General features: G+C 47.7%; 1 protein-coding gene across 2 annotated transcripts; it reads left to right on the top strand.

The window, feature by feature from the left end:
* The first annotated feature begins 264 nt into the window (after positions 1–264).
* On the top strand, positions 265–13,353 carry RAPSN (receptor associated protein of the synapse). Of its 2 annotated transcripts, none has more exons than XM_043482532.1 (8): positions 265–632; positions 1,209–1,547; positions 9,672–9,830; positions 10,345–10,443; positions 10,525–10,647; positions 11,198–11,251; positions 12,532–12,731; positions 13,085–13,353. In XM_043482532.1, exons 1-8 carry the CDS (start codon positions 441–443, stop codon positions 13,155–13,157), a joined length of 1,239 nt encoding a protein of 412 aa, XP_043338467.1. In that variant the 5' UTR covers positions 265–440; the 3' UTR covers positions 13,158–13,353. The 2 variants fall into 2 exon arrangements, with proteins under 2 accessions (XP_043338467.1, XP_043338468.1); XM_043482533.1 differs by having other exon boundaries at positions 304–632; positions 1,224–1,547.
* Positions 13,354–15,912: the final 2,559 nt, after the last annotated feature.

Below are 15,912 nucleotides of genomic sequence, written 5' to 3'. Positions count from 1 at the left end.
CAGAAGAGGGCTCAGAGCTGGGCACCCGCTCCAGCCTCCCTGCCACCCATGTGCCCAGCTTCACCCCTACTTCCTCCAACTCTCAGGCTGCAGGGAGAGCCTGCCCTGCCTGGGGGGCTTGGGTCCAGGGTCAGAGGTGCTAAAGAGATGCCCGAGGGGGTGCCCCGGGGCTGGAGGGGGCGGGCACCTTCCTCCCAGCTTGGGGGCGGGTGCGGCAGAGGCCCGCGTGACCTTGTGGCTGACATTCCTTGGCGGCCACGTGGCCCCAACTGGCAGGGACAGCTGCGCACAGGGGCCGGACCGGCTTTGTTCCCAGGGTGGCACCCGCTCTCCATTCAGGCCCTGCGCCTGCTCGGGGCTGGGTGGGCGGCGGGCACCGGGGGTGGGGGGGTGCCCCATGAGAACCTAGAGGCGCGGGGCCACCGGGGGTCTCTGGGAGGATGGGGCAGGACCAGACGAAGCAGCAGATCGAGAAGGGGCTCCAGCTGTACCAATCTAACCACACGGAGAAGGCGCTGCAGGTGTGGATGAAGGTGCTGGAGAAGAGCCCAGACCTCGTGGGGCGCTTCCGCGCGCTTGGCTGCCTCGTCACAGCCCACTCGGAGATGGGCCGCTACAAGGAGATGCTCAAGGTGGGAGCGTGCGTGGCCAGGCTGGGCAGGTGGGGCCCGGTGGGGCTTCTCCCAGGCTTCCCAGGCCCCCTCCCGCCTCCTCAGACTCGCCCATACCCCCCAGGCTGGCGGCCAAGTTCTGAGACTCTGAATCCTCTGCATCTCAGGCCCTGGGTCTTGGATGCTCGGTCTTGACTTTGGATTTGGGCCCGTGGCCTTGAGCTTTGGTGTCTGAGGTTCTCAGCCTCGGGGTTTGAAGCACTCGAGGCCAGGTCTCAGAGTCGAGGTTCCAGTCCTCTCCTATGGGGTTCTGAGTCTAAGCCTGGAGGGGAGGCGGTGCACTGGCTCCAGGTTTGAGGCTAGGGGGCTGGGTGGGTGGTGGAGACTGCAGACCAGGTTCGGGATGGAAGTTGAAAGCGGAGGGTCTGGGTTTGGGAGGTGAAGGCTCCCGGGTTGCAGCTTCCAGTCTGGCTGGGGAGCCCAGCGCGTATCTGAGGCTAGGGGTGGGTGCTCCAGGTCTGAGGCTCTGGGCTGGGGCGTGGGGGAGCCTTGGAGGGGCAGAGGCTGAGCGCCCCGGCCCTCCTCCACGGCGGGCAGTTTGCTGTGGTCCAGATCGACACCGCCCGGGAGCTGGAGGACGCCAACTTCCTCCTGGAGAGCTACCTGAACCTGGCGCGCAGCAACGAGAAGCTGTGTGAGTTCCACAAGACCATCTCCTACTGCAAGACCTGCCTCGGCCTGCCCGGCACCAGGGCGGCCGCCCAGCTCGGAGGCCAGGTCAGCCTGAGCATGGGCAACGCCTTCCTGGGCCTCAGCCTCTTCCAGAAGGCCCTGGAGAGCTTCGAGAAGGCCCTGCGCTATGCCCACAACAACGACGACGCCATGCTAGAGTGCCGCGTGTGCTGCAGCCTGGGCAGCTTTTACGCTCAGGTCAAGGTGCGCCCGGGGCCCCGGGGGAGGGTGGCGGAGGTTCCGGCTCCCGGAGAGCCTCCTAGGGGCCATGCTCCCTGTTGTATCACCTCGTTCAGTCCTCCCATTTAAGTAGGGATGAGGCAGATGGGAGTCTGAGAAGAGAAAGATTTAGCCAGGAGGTACAGACATGGCCAGGCTTCCCAGTGGCTCTAGTGGTGAAGAACCCAACTGCCAATGCAGGAGACGTAAGAGATGCAGGTTCAGTCCCTGGGTCAGGAAGATCCCCTGGAGGAGGGAATGCAACCCACTCCGGTCTTCTTGCCCGGAGAATCCCATGGACAGAGGAGTCTGGTGGGCCACAGTCCACTGGGTCGCAGAGTCAGACACAAGTGCGGTGACCTAGCATGCAGAGATGTGGTCAGGCAGGGCAGAGCCAAAATTCAAGCTTCAGTCTGTCTGACTTCCTGGGGGAGTGGGAAGCTCCTATAAACCTGTACTACAATGAGTTTGCTGTATCATCTTAGGCAAGTCACTTCTCTTCTCCAGACCTATGAAATGAGGGTAAATGGAACCCACCTTATAACACGGTCGTAAGGATTCATTCATCAAACACATATTGAGTACCTGTTATACCCCAGGCACTGTCGGTCAGGATATAGCAGTGAAAATAACAGCCAAGTGCCTGGGTTCATGAAGCTTGCTTTCTAGCTGGGGGAGGAAGTTGAATAAACATAATCAGCAAAGCCAAGTATCCAGTGTGGTGGAAAGTGCTGAGGAAAAAGGAAAGGGGGTCGGAAGGGCCGAGGAGGGGGCGTTGGAAGTTCAAACAGGATGGCAGAGGTGATGTCTGATGACTTGGAGAAGAGAGGGTGAGCCATGCAGAAATCTGGCAAAAGAATGAAAAGCAGGGAATGGTTAAAGCCCAGCTCTGCTCTTGGGGGAGCTTGCCTTGTGTATTCCAGGAAGGACGGAGGCCAGCGTGGCTGTCGCAGGAGTGTGAGAGAAGGTGGGAGGTGGTGGGGTCCGGGAGGTAAGAGGAAAGGGAGATCGCAGAGTGAGAAGGAGCTGATGGAGCCAGTGGCCTCAGGCTTCCAGTCCTGAGCATTTGCTCTCCTTCCTCCAGACAGCCAGGCTGTGCTTGGCCCTTGGGGGATGTCAGCGCCTGGTCCATAATAATGCCTAATAAACCTTGCGAAAGTCAAAGTGTGAAAGTGTTAGTCGCTCAGTCATGTCCCACTCTTTGCGACCCCGTGGGCTGTAGGCCACCAGGCTGCTCCGTCCATGGGATTCTCCAGGCAAGAACACTGGAGTGGGTAGCCATTCTCTTCTCCAGGGGATCTTCCCAACCCAGGGATGGAACCCACATCTCTGAAGTTTCCTACATGGGTAGGCGGGTTCTTTACCACTAGCTCCACCTGGGAAAGCAGCTGGGTGTGAGGAAATGAGACTCATCCATGGATTGATGGATCATCCTTCATTTGAGGATTTTGTTTTCAGCAATAAGACATCTGGGAAAGTCATTCTGTGAGATCAAATAGGGTTGGAGAGAGATAGGGGTGTTTTAAAACCTTTTTTTATTATGAAGAAAATTAACCATATAGGAATACATAGAGGATGATATAATGAATCACCCTATACAGGCTACTTATATTTAACAATTATTAATATTTTGCCATGTTTGACTTACATATTTTTCACTGAAGTGTTGTGATATAAAATTATATCACATTATATCCCATGCTTTATGGGACTTCCTTGTGGTCCAGTGGCTAAGACTCTATGCTCCCAGTACAGGGAGCTGGGGTTAGATCCCTGGTCAGGGAACTGTATCCAGTATGCTGCAACTAAGAGTTTGCATGCTGCAGCTAAAGACCTGGAGCAGCCAGATAAATAATATTTTTAAATTATACACATCACAAAGTTTTACCCAGAAGTATTTCAGTATGCATTTCTGAGGAATAAAAAGACCATTTTCTGGTATAAGGACATTTTATTATATAATCACAACACTATTCTCTCACACACCATGGTGAAAAATTATCTCTTAAATTTTTCTGTTTATCCTGAAAATACACCTTTACCCTCAGCTTGTTTGAACTGGAACACAAGCAAGAACCACACACTGCAGTGATCATGATGTCACTTTCAATAGAAAGTTAATAGACTACTCTTTATTCTCCATGATTTACTGAAGAAACCAGATTAATTAATATTCCATCTCATTGTCTCATTGCTTCCTCAAGGAGTCACATAAGCTGTTTCTTTGTCTCCATTACTCTCTATGAAGGAGAATTTAAAAAATGACTTGGTAAGATCTAGGTCACGCATTTTTTAATGTTTTCTTTTTTTTAATGTGGACCATTTTTGAAGCCTTTTTTGAATTTGTTACAATATTGTTTATGTTTTGGTTTTTTGGCCACAAAGCCAAAAAACTTTTTGGGATCTTAGCTGCCCCACCAAGGACTGAACCTGCACCCCCTGCGTTGAAAAGGGAAGTCTTAACTGCTGGACCACCAGGGAAGTCCTGTAGGTCATGCATTTCTGGTGAGAACCTATACAAGCAGGACTGCGTGCTTCATAAGACACCATAATGACGTCTGAGCAAGTGACCACCTGATCCCACTCTTTTCAGCTTTGCCTTCATCCTTGCAGGACCAGCAGATTAATTTGTGGGGTGACACTTTGTGAATATTCAGTTCGGCAACAGTAGTTTCCATAATGGTTTGAGTATTTGTTGATGTCTGTTGCCTGAATCAATTCTGTCAACTCTCATGAAATGGTGACTTCCAAGTTCTATGATGCCTTCAACAATGATCAGCTGGGATTTTCCTATAAGGAAGAACTTTCCCTCATTAATTAGAGCTAGCTGATTACTCTGAAATATAGTTCCTAAAGGAAAGGTAGATACATCCTTTGTCCCTCTCCTTTAATTGCCATGTTTCAGGATAACGAGTTGATGTGATAGTTTTGTTTTGCTTCCTCTTTTTGGTATTTCATCATGAAATCTTGGACTTAAAAAAATATTCAGTATTCTTCAGTCATTTGCAATCATTGTTCCTTTTGATACCCACGTTATCTTAATTTTAGTCAGTGGAACTCTCTTCAGCATGACCCCTATGTCCTTTTGACGAGACTTCCTTTAGTCTTTGAAAGAAAGCATTCTTGTTTTCCGGCACAATAGCCTGTCCCATGGTATTGTGTATAGTTGCCCTTGGTATTCTCAGGGGATTTGTTCCAGGATCCCCAAGGACACCAAAATCCAGGAATGCTCAAGTCTCTTATATAATATGGTGTAGTATTTGCATAGAACCTACATATATGGCTGCAGTGGGTCTTAGTTGTGGCATGTGGGATCTAGTTCCCTGACCAGGGATCAGACCCGGACACCCTGCGTTGGGAGTCTGGAGTCTTACCCACTGGACCACCAGGGAAGTCCCCCCTCCTATATTCTTTAAATCATCTCTGGTTGTTGTTTTAGTCACTAAGTCGAGTCCTATCCTTTTGCGACCCCATGGACTGTAGCCTGCCAGACTTCTCTGTCAGTGGGGTTTTCCAGGCAAGAATACTGGAGTGGGTTGCCATTTCCTTCTCCAGGGGATCTTCCCCAGCCAGGGATCGAACCTGTGTCATTGGCAGGCAGATTCTTTCCCACTGAGCCACCAAGGAAGCCCAGATTATTTATAAAACCTAAAACACTGTAAATGCTAGGTCAATAGTCAGGTGCCTGGCAACTCGAATCTTTGCTTTTTTAGAACTCTCTGGACTTTTTCCCCCAATATTTTCAGGCTTTGACTGGATGTGGAGTCCTTGGGTTCTGAGGGCTCACTATATTTCCTGCTCCAGACCTGCAAAGACCGGATGTGGGCTCTCAGGATGCTCACTGCCACTGACTTGTTATTGCTGCTAAATCTCCTTGGTTTCGAGGACAACTGGACTTTATACTGAAATCTCCAACTCAAGCCTAATGTTTCAGGATTTTCTTTATTTCAAACTTGATTTTTTTTCTCTTAGGCTGAAAATCTTGGTTTCTAATAACATAATTAAATATTTACTTTATCTTACAAAGTACACAAAATAATTTCAAAAGACAATATACCACTATTACTGAAAAAAAAAAAAGATGACACGAGGTTTAAGATTTCTCTACTGTTCTTTTATCTTTATAATATATCCCACTATGGTTGAACTGTTCAAGTGTATGTTTTAAAGTCATTTAAATAACACTTTTTCTGTATGGTTATGTTAATAAGAGGTTATATATTATGGCAATTATGAAATCATCATAATATATTATAATATACCATAATTATAATTATATTAACATTATATATAATAATAAATATATAATATATAATATACTATGTATTATATTATTATATAAAATTATATATTATTGTGTATTATATTATTATAACATAATATATATGTTATATATTATATTTATATATATTATATATTGTTATTATATATATTATGTATTTAATATAATAATGTAATCATTATATTTATTATAATACATATTATAATAAATATAATATAATATATATGTATTTATAATATTTTTATATTTTTATATATGTTTATATATTTTGTATATTTTATATATTTATATATTTTATATTTTAAAAAATATATATTTATAATATATCTATAATTTATATATATTATTTATATAATCATTATATATAACATATATAATATATTATATATTATATAATAAAATCATATATAATTATATAATTATATAATAATCTACTAATGTAATAATAACAATTGTTGAATATATTGATCATAATTAATAATATATATAATTATATAATTATAATTAGGTTTAATTATAATTATATTATAATATAATTATAATATATAATATATATTATATTATATATAATATAATTTATATTATGTATTTAATACAATAATATATTATAATTATATTCATTATAATATATATTATATAATATAACATAACATATAATAATTATATATAATATAATTATTTTATAATATATAAGGTAATATATTATAATTATAATATATAAACAAATTATATAATTAATATATAATATAATTATTATATTATATAATTTATACGTAATTTATTTATATAAATATATTATTATATATAAATATATAATTATGTATTAGAATTATATTAAAATTAATTATATTAATTATAATTATATTAAATTAATTATAATTTTATATAATAATATACAGTTAAGGTCATTTGTTTCCATTTTCTAATCTTAGGCTTTTTAAAATTAAATTTCCTATTTTTAAGTCTGTAAAACATTTACATAGCTTCAAATTAAAAAGTACATAGTACAAATTAATTTTATTTTATTTTTTAATTTTAAAAATTTATTTATTTATTTATTTTACTTTACAATATTGTATTGGTTTTGCCATACATTGACTTGAATCCTCCATGGGTGTACATGTGTTCCCCATCCTGAGTCCCCCTCCCACCTCCCTCCCCATCCCATCCCTCTGGGTCATCCCAGTGCCCCAGCCCCGAGCACCCTGTATCATTCATCGAACCTGGACTGGTGATTCTTTTCACGTATGATAATTTACATGTTTCAATGCCATTCTCCCATACTGTCCTGCCCTCGCCCTCTCCCATGGAGTCCAAAAGACTGTTCAATACATTCGTGTCTCTCTTGCTGTCTCACATACAGGGTTATCATTACCATCTTTCTAAATTCCATATATATGCATTAGTATACTGTATTGGTGTTTTTCTTTCTGGCTTACTTCACTCTGTATATTAGGCTCCAGTTTCATCCACCTCATTAGGACTGATTCAAATGCATTCTTTTTAATGGCTGAGTAATATTCCATGGTGTATATGTACCACAGCTTCCTCATCCATTCATCTGCTGATGGGCATCTAGGTTGCTTCCATGTCCTGGCTATTATAAACAGTGCTGCGATGAACACTGGGGTGCGTGTGTCTCTTTCAGATCTGGTTTTCTCAGTGTGTATGCCCAGGAGTGGGATTGCTGGGTCATATGGCAGTTCTATTTCCAGTTTTTTAAGGAATCTCCACACTGTTCTCCATAGCGGCTGTACTAGTTTGCATTCCCACCAACAGTGTAAGAGGGTTCCCTTTTCTCCACACCCTCTCCAGCATTTACTGCTTGTAGACTTTTGGATAGCAGCCATCCTGACTGGCGTGTAATGGTACCTCATTGTGGTTTTGATTTGCATTTCTCTGATAATGAGTGATGTTGAGCATCTTTTCATGTGTTTGTTAGCCATCTGTATGTCTTCTTTGGAGAAATGTCTGTTTAGTTCTTTGGCCCATTTTTTTTTTTTTTTTTAGCTCTACCACTTTATTGCTACCAACCCATCTCCCTCCACCGTCGTGCACACACGTGCTCAGTCATGTAACCCCATGGACTTCAGCCCGCCAGGCTCCTCTGTCCATGGACTTTTCCCGGCAAGAATACTGGAGTGGGTTGCCATTTCCTTCTCCAATTTGGCCCACTTTTTGATTGGGTCTTTTATTTTTCTGGAATTGAGCTGCAGGAGTTGCTTGTATATTTTTGAGATTAATCCTTTGTTTCTTCATTTGCTATTATTTTCTCCCATTCTGAAGGCTGTCTTTTCACCTTGCTTATAGTTTCCTTTGTTGTGCAAAAGCTTTTAAGTTTAATTAGGTCCCATTTGTTTATTTTTGCTTTTATTTTCAATATTCTGGGAGGTGGGTCATAGAGGATCTTGCTGTGGTTTATGTCGGAGAGTGTTTTGCCTATGTTTTCCTCTAGGAGTTTAATAGTTTCTGGTCTTACGTTTAGATCTTTAATCCATTTTGAGTTTATTTTTGTGTATGGTGTTAGAAAGTGTTCTAGTTTCATTCTTTTACAAGTGGTTGACCAGTTTTCCCAGAACCACTTGTTAAAGTGATTGTCTTTTCTCCACTGTATATTTTTGCTTCTTTGGCAAAGATAAGGTGTCCGTAGGTACATGGATTTATCTCTGGGATTTCTATTCTGTTCCATTGATCTATATTTCTGTCTTTGTGCCAGTACCATGCTGTCTTGATGACTGTGGCTTTGTAGTAGAGCCTGAAGTCAGACAGGTTGATTCCTCCAGTTTCATTCTTCTTTCTCAAGGTTGCTTTGGCTATTCAAGGTTTTTTGTATTTCCATACAAATAGTACAAATTAAGTTTATTAGAAACAGGTTTTTATTGGGGTTACCAAGAGTTCTCTTTGGGTCATATTAGTTTGTTGGATATCAAATAAAAATTCAAGTAGGTTTTCTACAAAAAAGAACAGAGAATTGGGGTTATAGTTGAATGGGACATGAAGTCAAAGGTGGTTGTTGGATTTTTATTTTTGTTTTTCACGTGAGGTAAGAAATGCCAGACTGTGTTTTTGCGGTGATGGGATTATTCAGTAGAGAGAGACTGGGGAGGGGGCTTCCAGAGCCCTCATGGAGGAGTTTATTTAGTTTGACGGGAGCAGGGAGGAGCAGGAGCGAGGCAGTGTGGAAACAGGGCCGATGGGGCTTGACGGAGAAGGCGGGTGAGGGAGCTGGTCTCTGATTTCTTTCTCTTTCCTAACGGGGTGTATGGTGAGGTCATGTGCTCATGGCAGGTTGAGAAGACATTTGGAAGTTTAAGGAGAAGGAAAGGGGGAGAGGATGATTTCTTTGCCTCAGTGAGTCTGTCCTATGTTCTTGGAGCTGACTCTGCTGGCAATCCATCATCTAGCCTTCGGCGATGACCCGGCCGCCAGGAGGCAAACTCCAGCCTGGGGTCAGGGTGGGCTCTGACAGCCCCACCAGCACCCTACTGTGCATCTCTGAAGGCGAGGGGCCCAACCGGGACTGGCCGAGAGGAGAAGCCAGTTGCCTTTCTTGCTTCTCATTCCCATTCATCCATTCAACAAATCCTTTCTGAGCCAGGAACTGTGCTAGGCCCTTGCCACACCTGGCAAACCAGATGGAAACCCTTACGTTCATGAGCCCACCCCTTTGCAAGGCTGTTCCCTCTGCCTGTATCACGGTTTTCCTGGACACCAGAATGAATGAATGAATGAACGAACGAACATGCAGTGGAGCGCTCCACTTAGGGGCAGCTCCCGCCACTCAGCATGCGCCCTCCCATCCTGGCCCCTCCTTTTGTCCCTTGCAGGACTACGAGAAAGCCCTGTTCTTCCCCTGCAAGGCTGCAGAGCTCGTCAACGACTACGGCAAAGGCTGGAGCCTCAAGTACCGGGCCATGAGCCAGTATCACATGGCTGTAGCGTATCGCCTGCTGGGCCACCTGGGCAGCGCCATGGAGTGCTGTGAGGTGGGCGCCGGGCAGGGGGCGGGCGGAGGACGGCGGTGTGGGCAGGGCCCGGGCCCGGGCTTCTTCCTGCCTGCCCAGCCGGCTGAGGGCCCCCAAGGCTGGCTCCTGGGCGCCCCCTCTCTACAGCTGAGCCCCTGAAGGGTGCGCTTGCTCCTCTTGTCCCAAATCTCATTCCCTTATAGTCTGTTCCCAGTGGAGGGGGCTTTCCTCTGCCCCCCGCCCAATACCCACTCTGTGGGACATTTTAAGTCGGAAGCGAGCCAGTCTCTGGGGTTCCACCGACCTAGGTCGGAATCCCAGCTTTGCCACTTAATAACCTGGTGGCCTTGGTCGAGCCCCTTCCTCTCTCAGAGCCTCAGTCTCCAGGGTGTCAGTCCTCAGTGGTCCGGTACACAGGGGCTCAGTACCAGGAAAGGGGTACCGGGCTCCGAGGGTGTCAGAGGGGCCCCCGGGGCGAGGATGCCTCCGGGGTGGGGGGCAGATGCGCAGGCCTGAGGGACCGGCTCCGTCGCAGGAGTCTATGAAGATCGCGCTGCAGCACGGGGACCGTCCGCTGCAGGCTCTCTGCCTGCTCTGCTTTGCTGACATCCACCGGAGCCGTGGGGACCTGCAGGTGAGGTGACCGGGATGCAGGGGGCTGCGGTGCGGGCTGGGCCGGGCCTGCCTGATCCCACCCCCCAACCCCGCTGCGCAGACGGCCTTCCCCAGGTACGACTCCGCCATGAGCATCATGACCGAGATCGGGAACCGCCTGGGGCAGGTGCAGGTGTTGCTGGGCGTGGCCAAGTGCTGGGTGGCCAGGAAGGCGCTGGACAAGGTGAGGGGGACCCCTGTCCTGCGGCCCCCAGCTCTCCCCAGTGCTCCCACACGTCAACCAACCATGTGTGGGTCTCGTTCCCGACTGGGCTCTTTCAGACCCCTTGTCCAGTATCAGCCTCACCCCAGGTCATCCCAGGTCACTTTCCAGGCTCAGAGCAGGGTGTGACTTGCCCAATCACCCAGCTCCTAAAGGGCCAGACCTGGGGTTGGAAATTGAGAGGCTTGAACTACATCCTACAATCTCACATGGAGTAGGAAATCCACTGCGGTGTTCTTGCCTGGAAAATTTCAAGGGCAGAGGAGTCTGGCGGGCAGCAAAGGGTTGCAAAGGGTCGGACACGACTGAACAAGAGAGCCCAATTTTACAAACCCCCCATGAGATAGGAATGTTCTTCCCATTCTGTATCCAGGTAAACTGAGGCAGCTCAGGCCTGTGTACCCCAGGCTCTTCCTCTCCCCAGCCCCACCCCTCCCTGCCTTTCCTTCCCTACAAGCCAAGGCCTCCATCTGCGGCCCTGCCTGCAGCCCTGGCCTTTCTCCTCTTCCAGGCTCTGGATGCCATTGAGAGAGCCCAGGACCTGGCTGAGGAGGTGGGGAACAAGGTCAGACCTGATTCCGTCTGCTGGGTCTGGAGTCAGGAGCCCAAGGTGGGATCTTGGGTGGGTGGGGAGGAGGCCACGCCCCCCACCAGCCTGCTCGTGCCCTGAGTCCTTCGTGATCTCCAGGAGATGCCCCCAGTCACCCCCTGACCCTGGCTGTTGCTCCTCCACCCCGAGAGCACTTGGGAGGGGTGGGCAGGGCAAGAATTCCATAGCTTGGGGGATATCAGAATTCCTTAGTGGTTTGTTTCTCTTTTTTATGAACGTCTCTTTCTTTCTGACTGCGCTGGGTCTTCACTGCTGCTTGGGCTTTTCTCTGGGTGCGGTGCAGGCTTCTGCCCGCCCAGGTGGCTGCCCTTCTGTGGAGCACAGACTCCAGGGCACGCGGGCTTCAGAAGGTGTGGCCCTCCGGGCTCTAGAGCACGTGCTCAGTGCGTGTGGCACACAGGCTTAGTTGCTCCCTGACACCTGGGATCTTCCCTGATCAGGGATCGAACCTGCGTCCCCTGCACTGGCAAGCCGATTCTTCACCATTGCACCACCAGGGAAGCCCCCCTCAGAGGTTTCTTGATGGTCATTAAGACTCTGCCACTGATAGGGAGGCAGGCACCCCAGGGCTCTTCTAGCTGTGGGTTCCAGGACTCACTGGCTTCCTGCAAGGTGGGTATAGCAAGCCCCCTTTTACAGATGAAGAAAGCGAGGCTCAGAGAGGTGCTCAAGGTCCCACACCTGGTAACTGACCTGTGTTAACTCCACAGCCTGTGTTCTTCCCACAGTCTACGTGGCCTCTTCAAATTTCATCATCCTATCCAAACCTTTAAATGTTGAAAATAGCCTTAGAGTCTTGTGGAAGATGTGCATTTCTCAGAGGTCAGGGCACAGTCCCGTTAAAATGCCAAACAAACCTGCCTTCTGGCTTACCCAAAGTATCTCGACTTCTTCAGAAATGCTGATGAGTTGCTGTGGGTATGCAATTAACAGAAACAGGAAGGGCGTCGAGGCAGCAGGGCCGGTCAATAAAAATCCTTCAAAAACATGAGGTCCCCAGTCACTTCTAGGAGTATCGCTGATTCCACCCACCCCCTCATTCGGCATGAAGGGAAGCTAGGGCCGGGAGAGGGCCAGACGGTTTTCCTAGGTCCCTCAGCAAGGCGGGAGCGCGACCAGGACAGGCCCCCTGTGTCCTGAGCGCCCTGTGGCCCCGAGCGGACAGACGGCCACTCGGGCGATGCTCCGCGGCTGACCTGGTCTCGCCCCCGCCCCGCCCCGCCCCCGTGCCGCAGCTGGGCCAGCTGAAGCTGCACTGCCTGAGCGAGGGCATCTACCGCAGCAAAGGGCTGCAGCGGGAGCTGCGTGCCCACGTCGTGCGCTTCCACGAGTGCGTGGAGGAGACCGAGCTCTACTGCGGCCTGTGCGGCGAGTCCATCGGCGAGAAGAACAGCCGTCTGCAGGCCCTGCCCTGCTCCCACATCTTCCACCTCAGGTGAGCGCCCTGATCACACTTAGGCGGTGCTTTCGGGGCCTCCCGGGTGCCTGTTCTAAGAGTTTCCTGTCTAATCACTCATCGAACCCTCCCAGCGGCCCTGTTGTTCTCCCCAAAGAGACCACAGAGAGAGACTTCTCGAACGAAGGTCATGGGAGAGTGGCGCCCAGGGCCAGAGGTGCCTCGGTCGCCCATGCCTGACCCCTGGCCCAGGCTCTGGCCTGCAGGCCTCCCCGGGCACAGGGCCAGGGGTCAGCAGCGCTGCCTGCGCGGGGAGGGGAGGTGGGAGCTGGGTCCAGGGTGGGCGGCCAGGCCGGCCGAGTGGACAGCGACCTTTGCTCCCTGCCCCGAAGGTGCCTGCAGAACAACGGGACCCGAAGCTGCCCCAACTGCCGCCGCTCGTCCATGAAGCCCGGCTTCGTGTGACCCAGCAGGTCGGGGACTTCACCTGGCCTCCCCTGCTCCTTCTCTGCCCTCACGCTGGAGGGCCCCGACCGGCTGAGCCTCTGCCTTGCCTGTTTACTCCTGGGGCGGTGGCGGTGCGGCCTGCCCACCGCGGCCTGCCCTCCCCCGCCTCTCTGGACTTTGCTCTTTCTAGGAAAATAAAGCCGTTCGTACCTGGTCCCAGTGATTCGGACTTTCCCCGCCCACGGTCTGCCCAAGGCTGGGGGAGAGCAGCGGGCTTCCTCAGACACCCCTGTCTCTCTGCACACACAGACAGGCGCCTCCGCCGCCCTCCCGGCTTCTTGGGCTGCAGCGGGAGCCCAGGCAAGATCCTGCTGGAGAGCAGCGCCTTTATGTGCTGACACGCAGGGGTGGGCAAGCGGATGCAGTACAAACACAGCAAACCAGCCACAGAGAAAGTCTGTCAGAGGACTCCCCTGGTGGCTCAGTGGATGAGAATCTGCCTGCCAATGCAGGGGACACGGGTTCGATTCCTGGTCCGGGGAGATTCCACATGCCACAGGGCAACTAGGTCCATGCATCACAACACTGAGCCTGCGCTCTACAGCAAGAAAGTATAGAGAGCGGTCCCCACTCTCTGCAACTAGAGAAAGCCCGCACGCAGCAGTGAAGACCCAGGGCAGCCAATGAATAAACAGAATAAATTTTATTTATTTTTAATTGAAGGATAATTGCTTTACAATATTGTGTTGGTTTCTGCCATACATCAACACGAGTCAGCCATAGGTATACATACGTCCCCTCCCTAAAAAAAAAAAAGAAAGACTGTTTTAGTCAGCTCAGGCTGCCATAACACAATACCACACACCGGGTGGCTAAAATAACCGCAATTTGTTTCCTCGCAGTTTTGGGGATTGGAAGTGCAAAATCAAGGTGCCATCAGGGTTGGTCCCTGGTGAGGCCCCCCTTCCTGGCTTGAAGACAACCATTTCTCAGTGTCCCTGCATGGCGTCTTCTCTGTGCTTATATGTAGAGAGGAGAGAGCAAGATTTCCCTCTCTTTAATCCCATCATGAGGACCCCACTCTCATGATCTAATCGAACCCTAATTACTTCCCAAATGTCCCGTCTCCAAATACGTCACATTGAGGGTTAGAGCTTCAACCTATGAACTTGGAGGAAGGGATACAAAATTCAGTGCATAGTAATGATTAATTAGATTAAACAAAAATCCATACTGATGTTAATAAATAAATGAACAAATTAAAATCTTAATTAAAAAAAGAATAAACAAAAATCCATACTGATGTTAATAAATAAATGAACAAATTAAAATGTTAATTAAAAAAAGAATTTACATAGTTTCAAAGTACTTCCTCACAAAATACTTGTGAATTTCGAGGGAAAAACCTCACCATGGAGAAGGTTTGCAGAACCAGATTAATCACTGAGAGAGATCGACATCTCCAGTAATGAGACAAAATGAAATCAGCTGCTATCTGAATGAATGGAGTGAGAAACTCAGCATCTCTTCCGTGAGGCTCCTGCAAAGATGAATCACGTGAATGTAAAATCACGAGGAAACACCAGATAAACACAAATGTAGAAATATTCTACAGGACTTCCCTGGTGGTCCAGTGGATAAGAATCCACCTGCCAATGCAGGGGACATGGATTTGATCCCTGGTCTGGAAAATTCCGCATGCTGTGGAGCAACTAAAGCCTTTGCACCAGGACGGCTGAGCCCACGTGCTGCAACTACTGAAGCCCAGGAGCCCTAGAGCCTGTTCCTGCAACAAGAGACTGCAATGAGAAGCCCAAGAACCGCAACTAGAGAGTAGCCCCCGGTCAGTGCAACTAGAGAAAGCCCGTGAATAACAATGAAGACCTGCCGCAACTGAAAAATAAATACATTAATTAATTTTTTAAAAGACTGTTAACTCCAGATTTTTTTTCTTTTGGAAAGAAATATCCTACAAAGTATCTGTAATCTTCAAAACTGTCAAGGTCATGAAGCCAGGGAAAGACTGAGAAACGATCCCAGATTGAAAGAAACTAAAGCCCTACAACTAAATACAATGCCTGATTCTGATCTTGATTCTGGACTGAATCCAAGTCTGAATGCAGTCTGTCCTTTAATGCTGTGAAGAACATTACTGGGACAAGTGATGAAATTTGAATGGAGTCTAAGGGTTAGATGGTAGAAACATATCAAGGTTAACTTACTGGTACTGAAGTTATATTGCGCTTAAGTAGGAAAATGTCCTTGTTTGTAGGAAATTCCCACCAAAGTATCTGAAATGATGTGGTATTTAGTCAGGAATTTTCTCTCAAAAGATTCAAGAAAAAAATCATTTACACTGTATTTGAAACTTTTCTTTAGGTTTGAGATTTTTAAAATAAAAATATATAATAATAAAAAAAAAGAATAGCACAGGGTAAGGGGTTGTGGAGTGTGGGAGCAGAAAAGGCCCAGGAGGTGCAGGCTGCAGCATTAAAAGGCTGTTCGAGTGGATCTGGATGAGAAGGAGGCATTTAAGCAAAGACTTGAAGGAGCAAAGGTAAGGGAGTGAATCAAGAAAATATCCTGGAAAGAATATTTCAGGACAGCGGAACAGAGGCCAAGGTAGGAGTTGGCCTGGCCTGAGCAACAAGGAGCCATGTAACTGTGGGCAGGGAGGAAAGGAGTGGGAGTCAAGGTCCTGGAGAAAATTGTGGGGGAGGAAAAAAGTGGGGCTAGTGGTAAAGGGCCCACCTGCTGATGCAGAAGATGTAAG

Source organism: Cervus canadensis, chromosome 11 (genome assembly GCF_019320065.1).
Source record: "Cervus canadensis isolate Bull #8, Minnesota chromosome 11, ASM1932006v1, whole genome shotgun sequence".
Taxonomy (NCBI): Eukaryota; Metazoa; Chordata; class Mammalia; order Artiodactyla; family Cervidae; genus Cervus; species Cervus canadensis.
Note: the sequence above shows the minus strand (reverse complement) of the source record. Positions and strands in the feature narration are given on the sequence as shown.

What these genes read in the sequence shown, in the direction of transcription:
- RAPSN (XM_043482532.1), top strand. Translation starts at nt 441, where the DNA reads ATGGGGCAGGACCAGACGAAGCAGCAGATCGAGAAGGGGCTCCAGCTG. An exon ending in GCTACAAGGAGATGCTCAAG is followed by an intron (nt 633 to 1,208) that starts GTGGGAGCGTGC and finishes CACGGCGGGCAG; the next exon opens with TTTGCTGTGGTCCAGATCGA. An exon ending in GCGCCATGGAGTGCTGTGAG is followed by an intron (nt 9,831 to 10,344) that starts GTGGGCGCCGGG and finishes GCTCCGTCGCAG; the next exon opens with GAGTCTATGAAGATCGCGCT.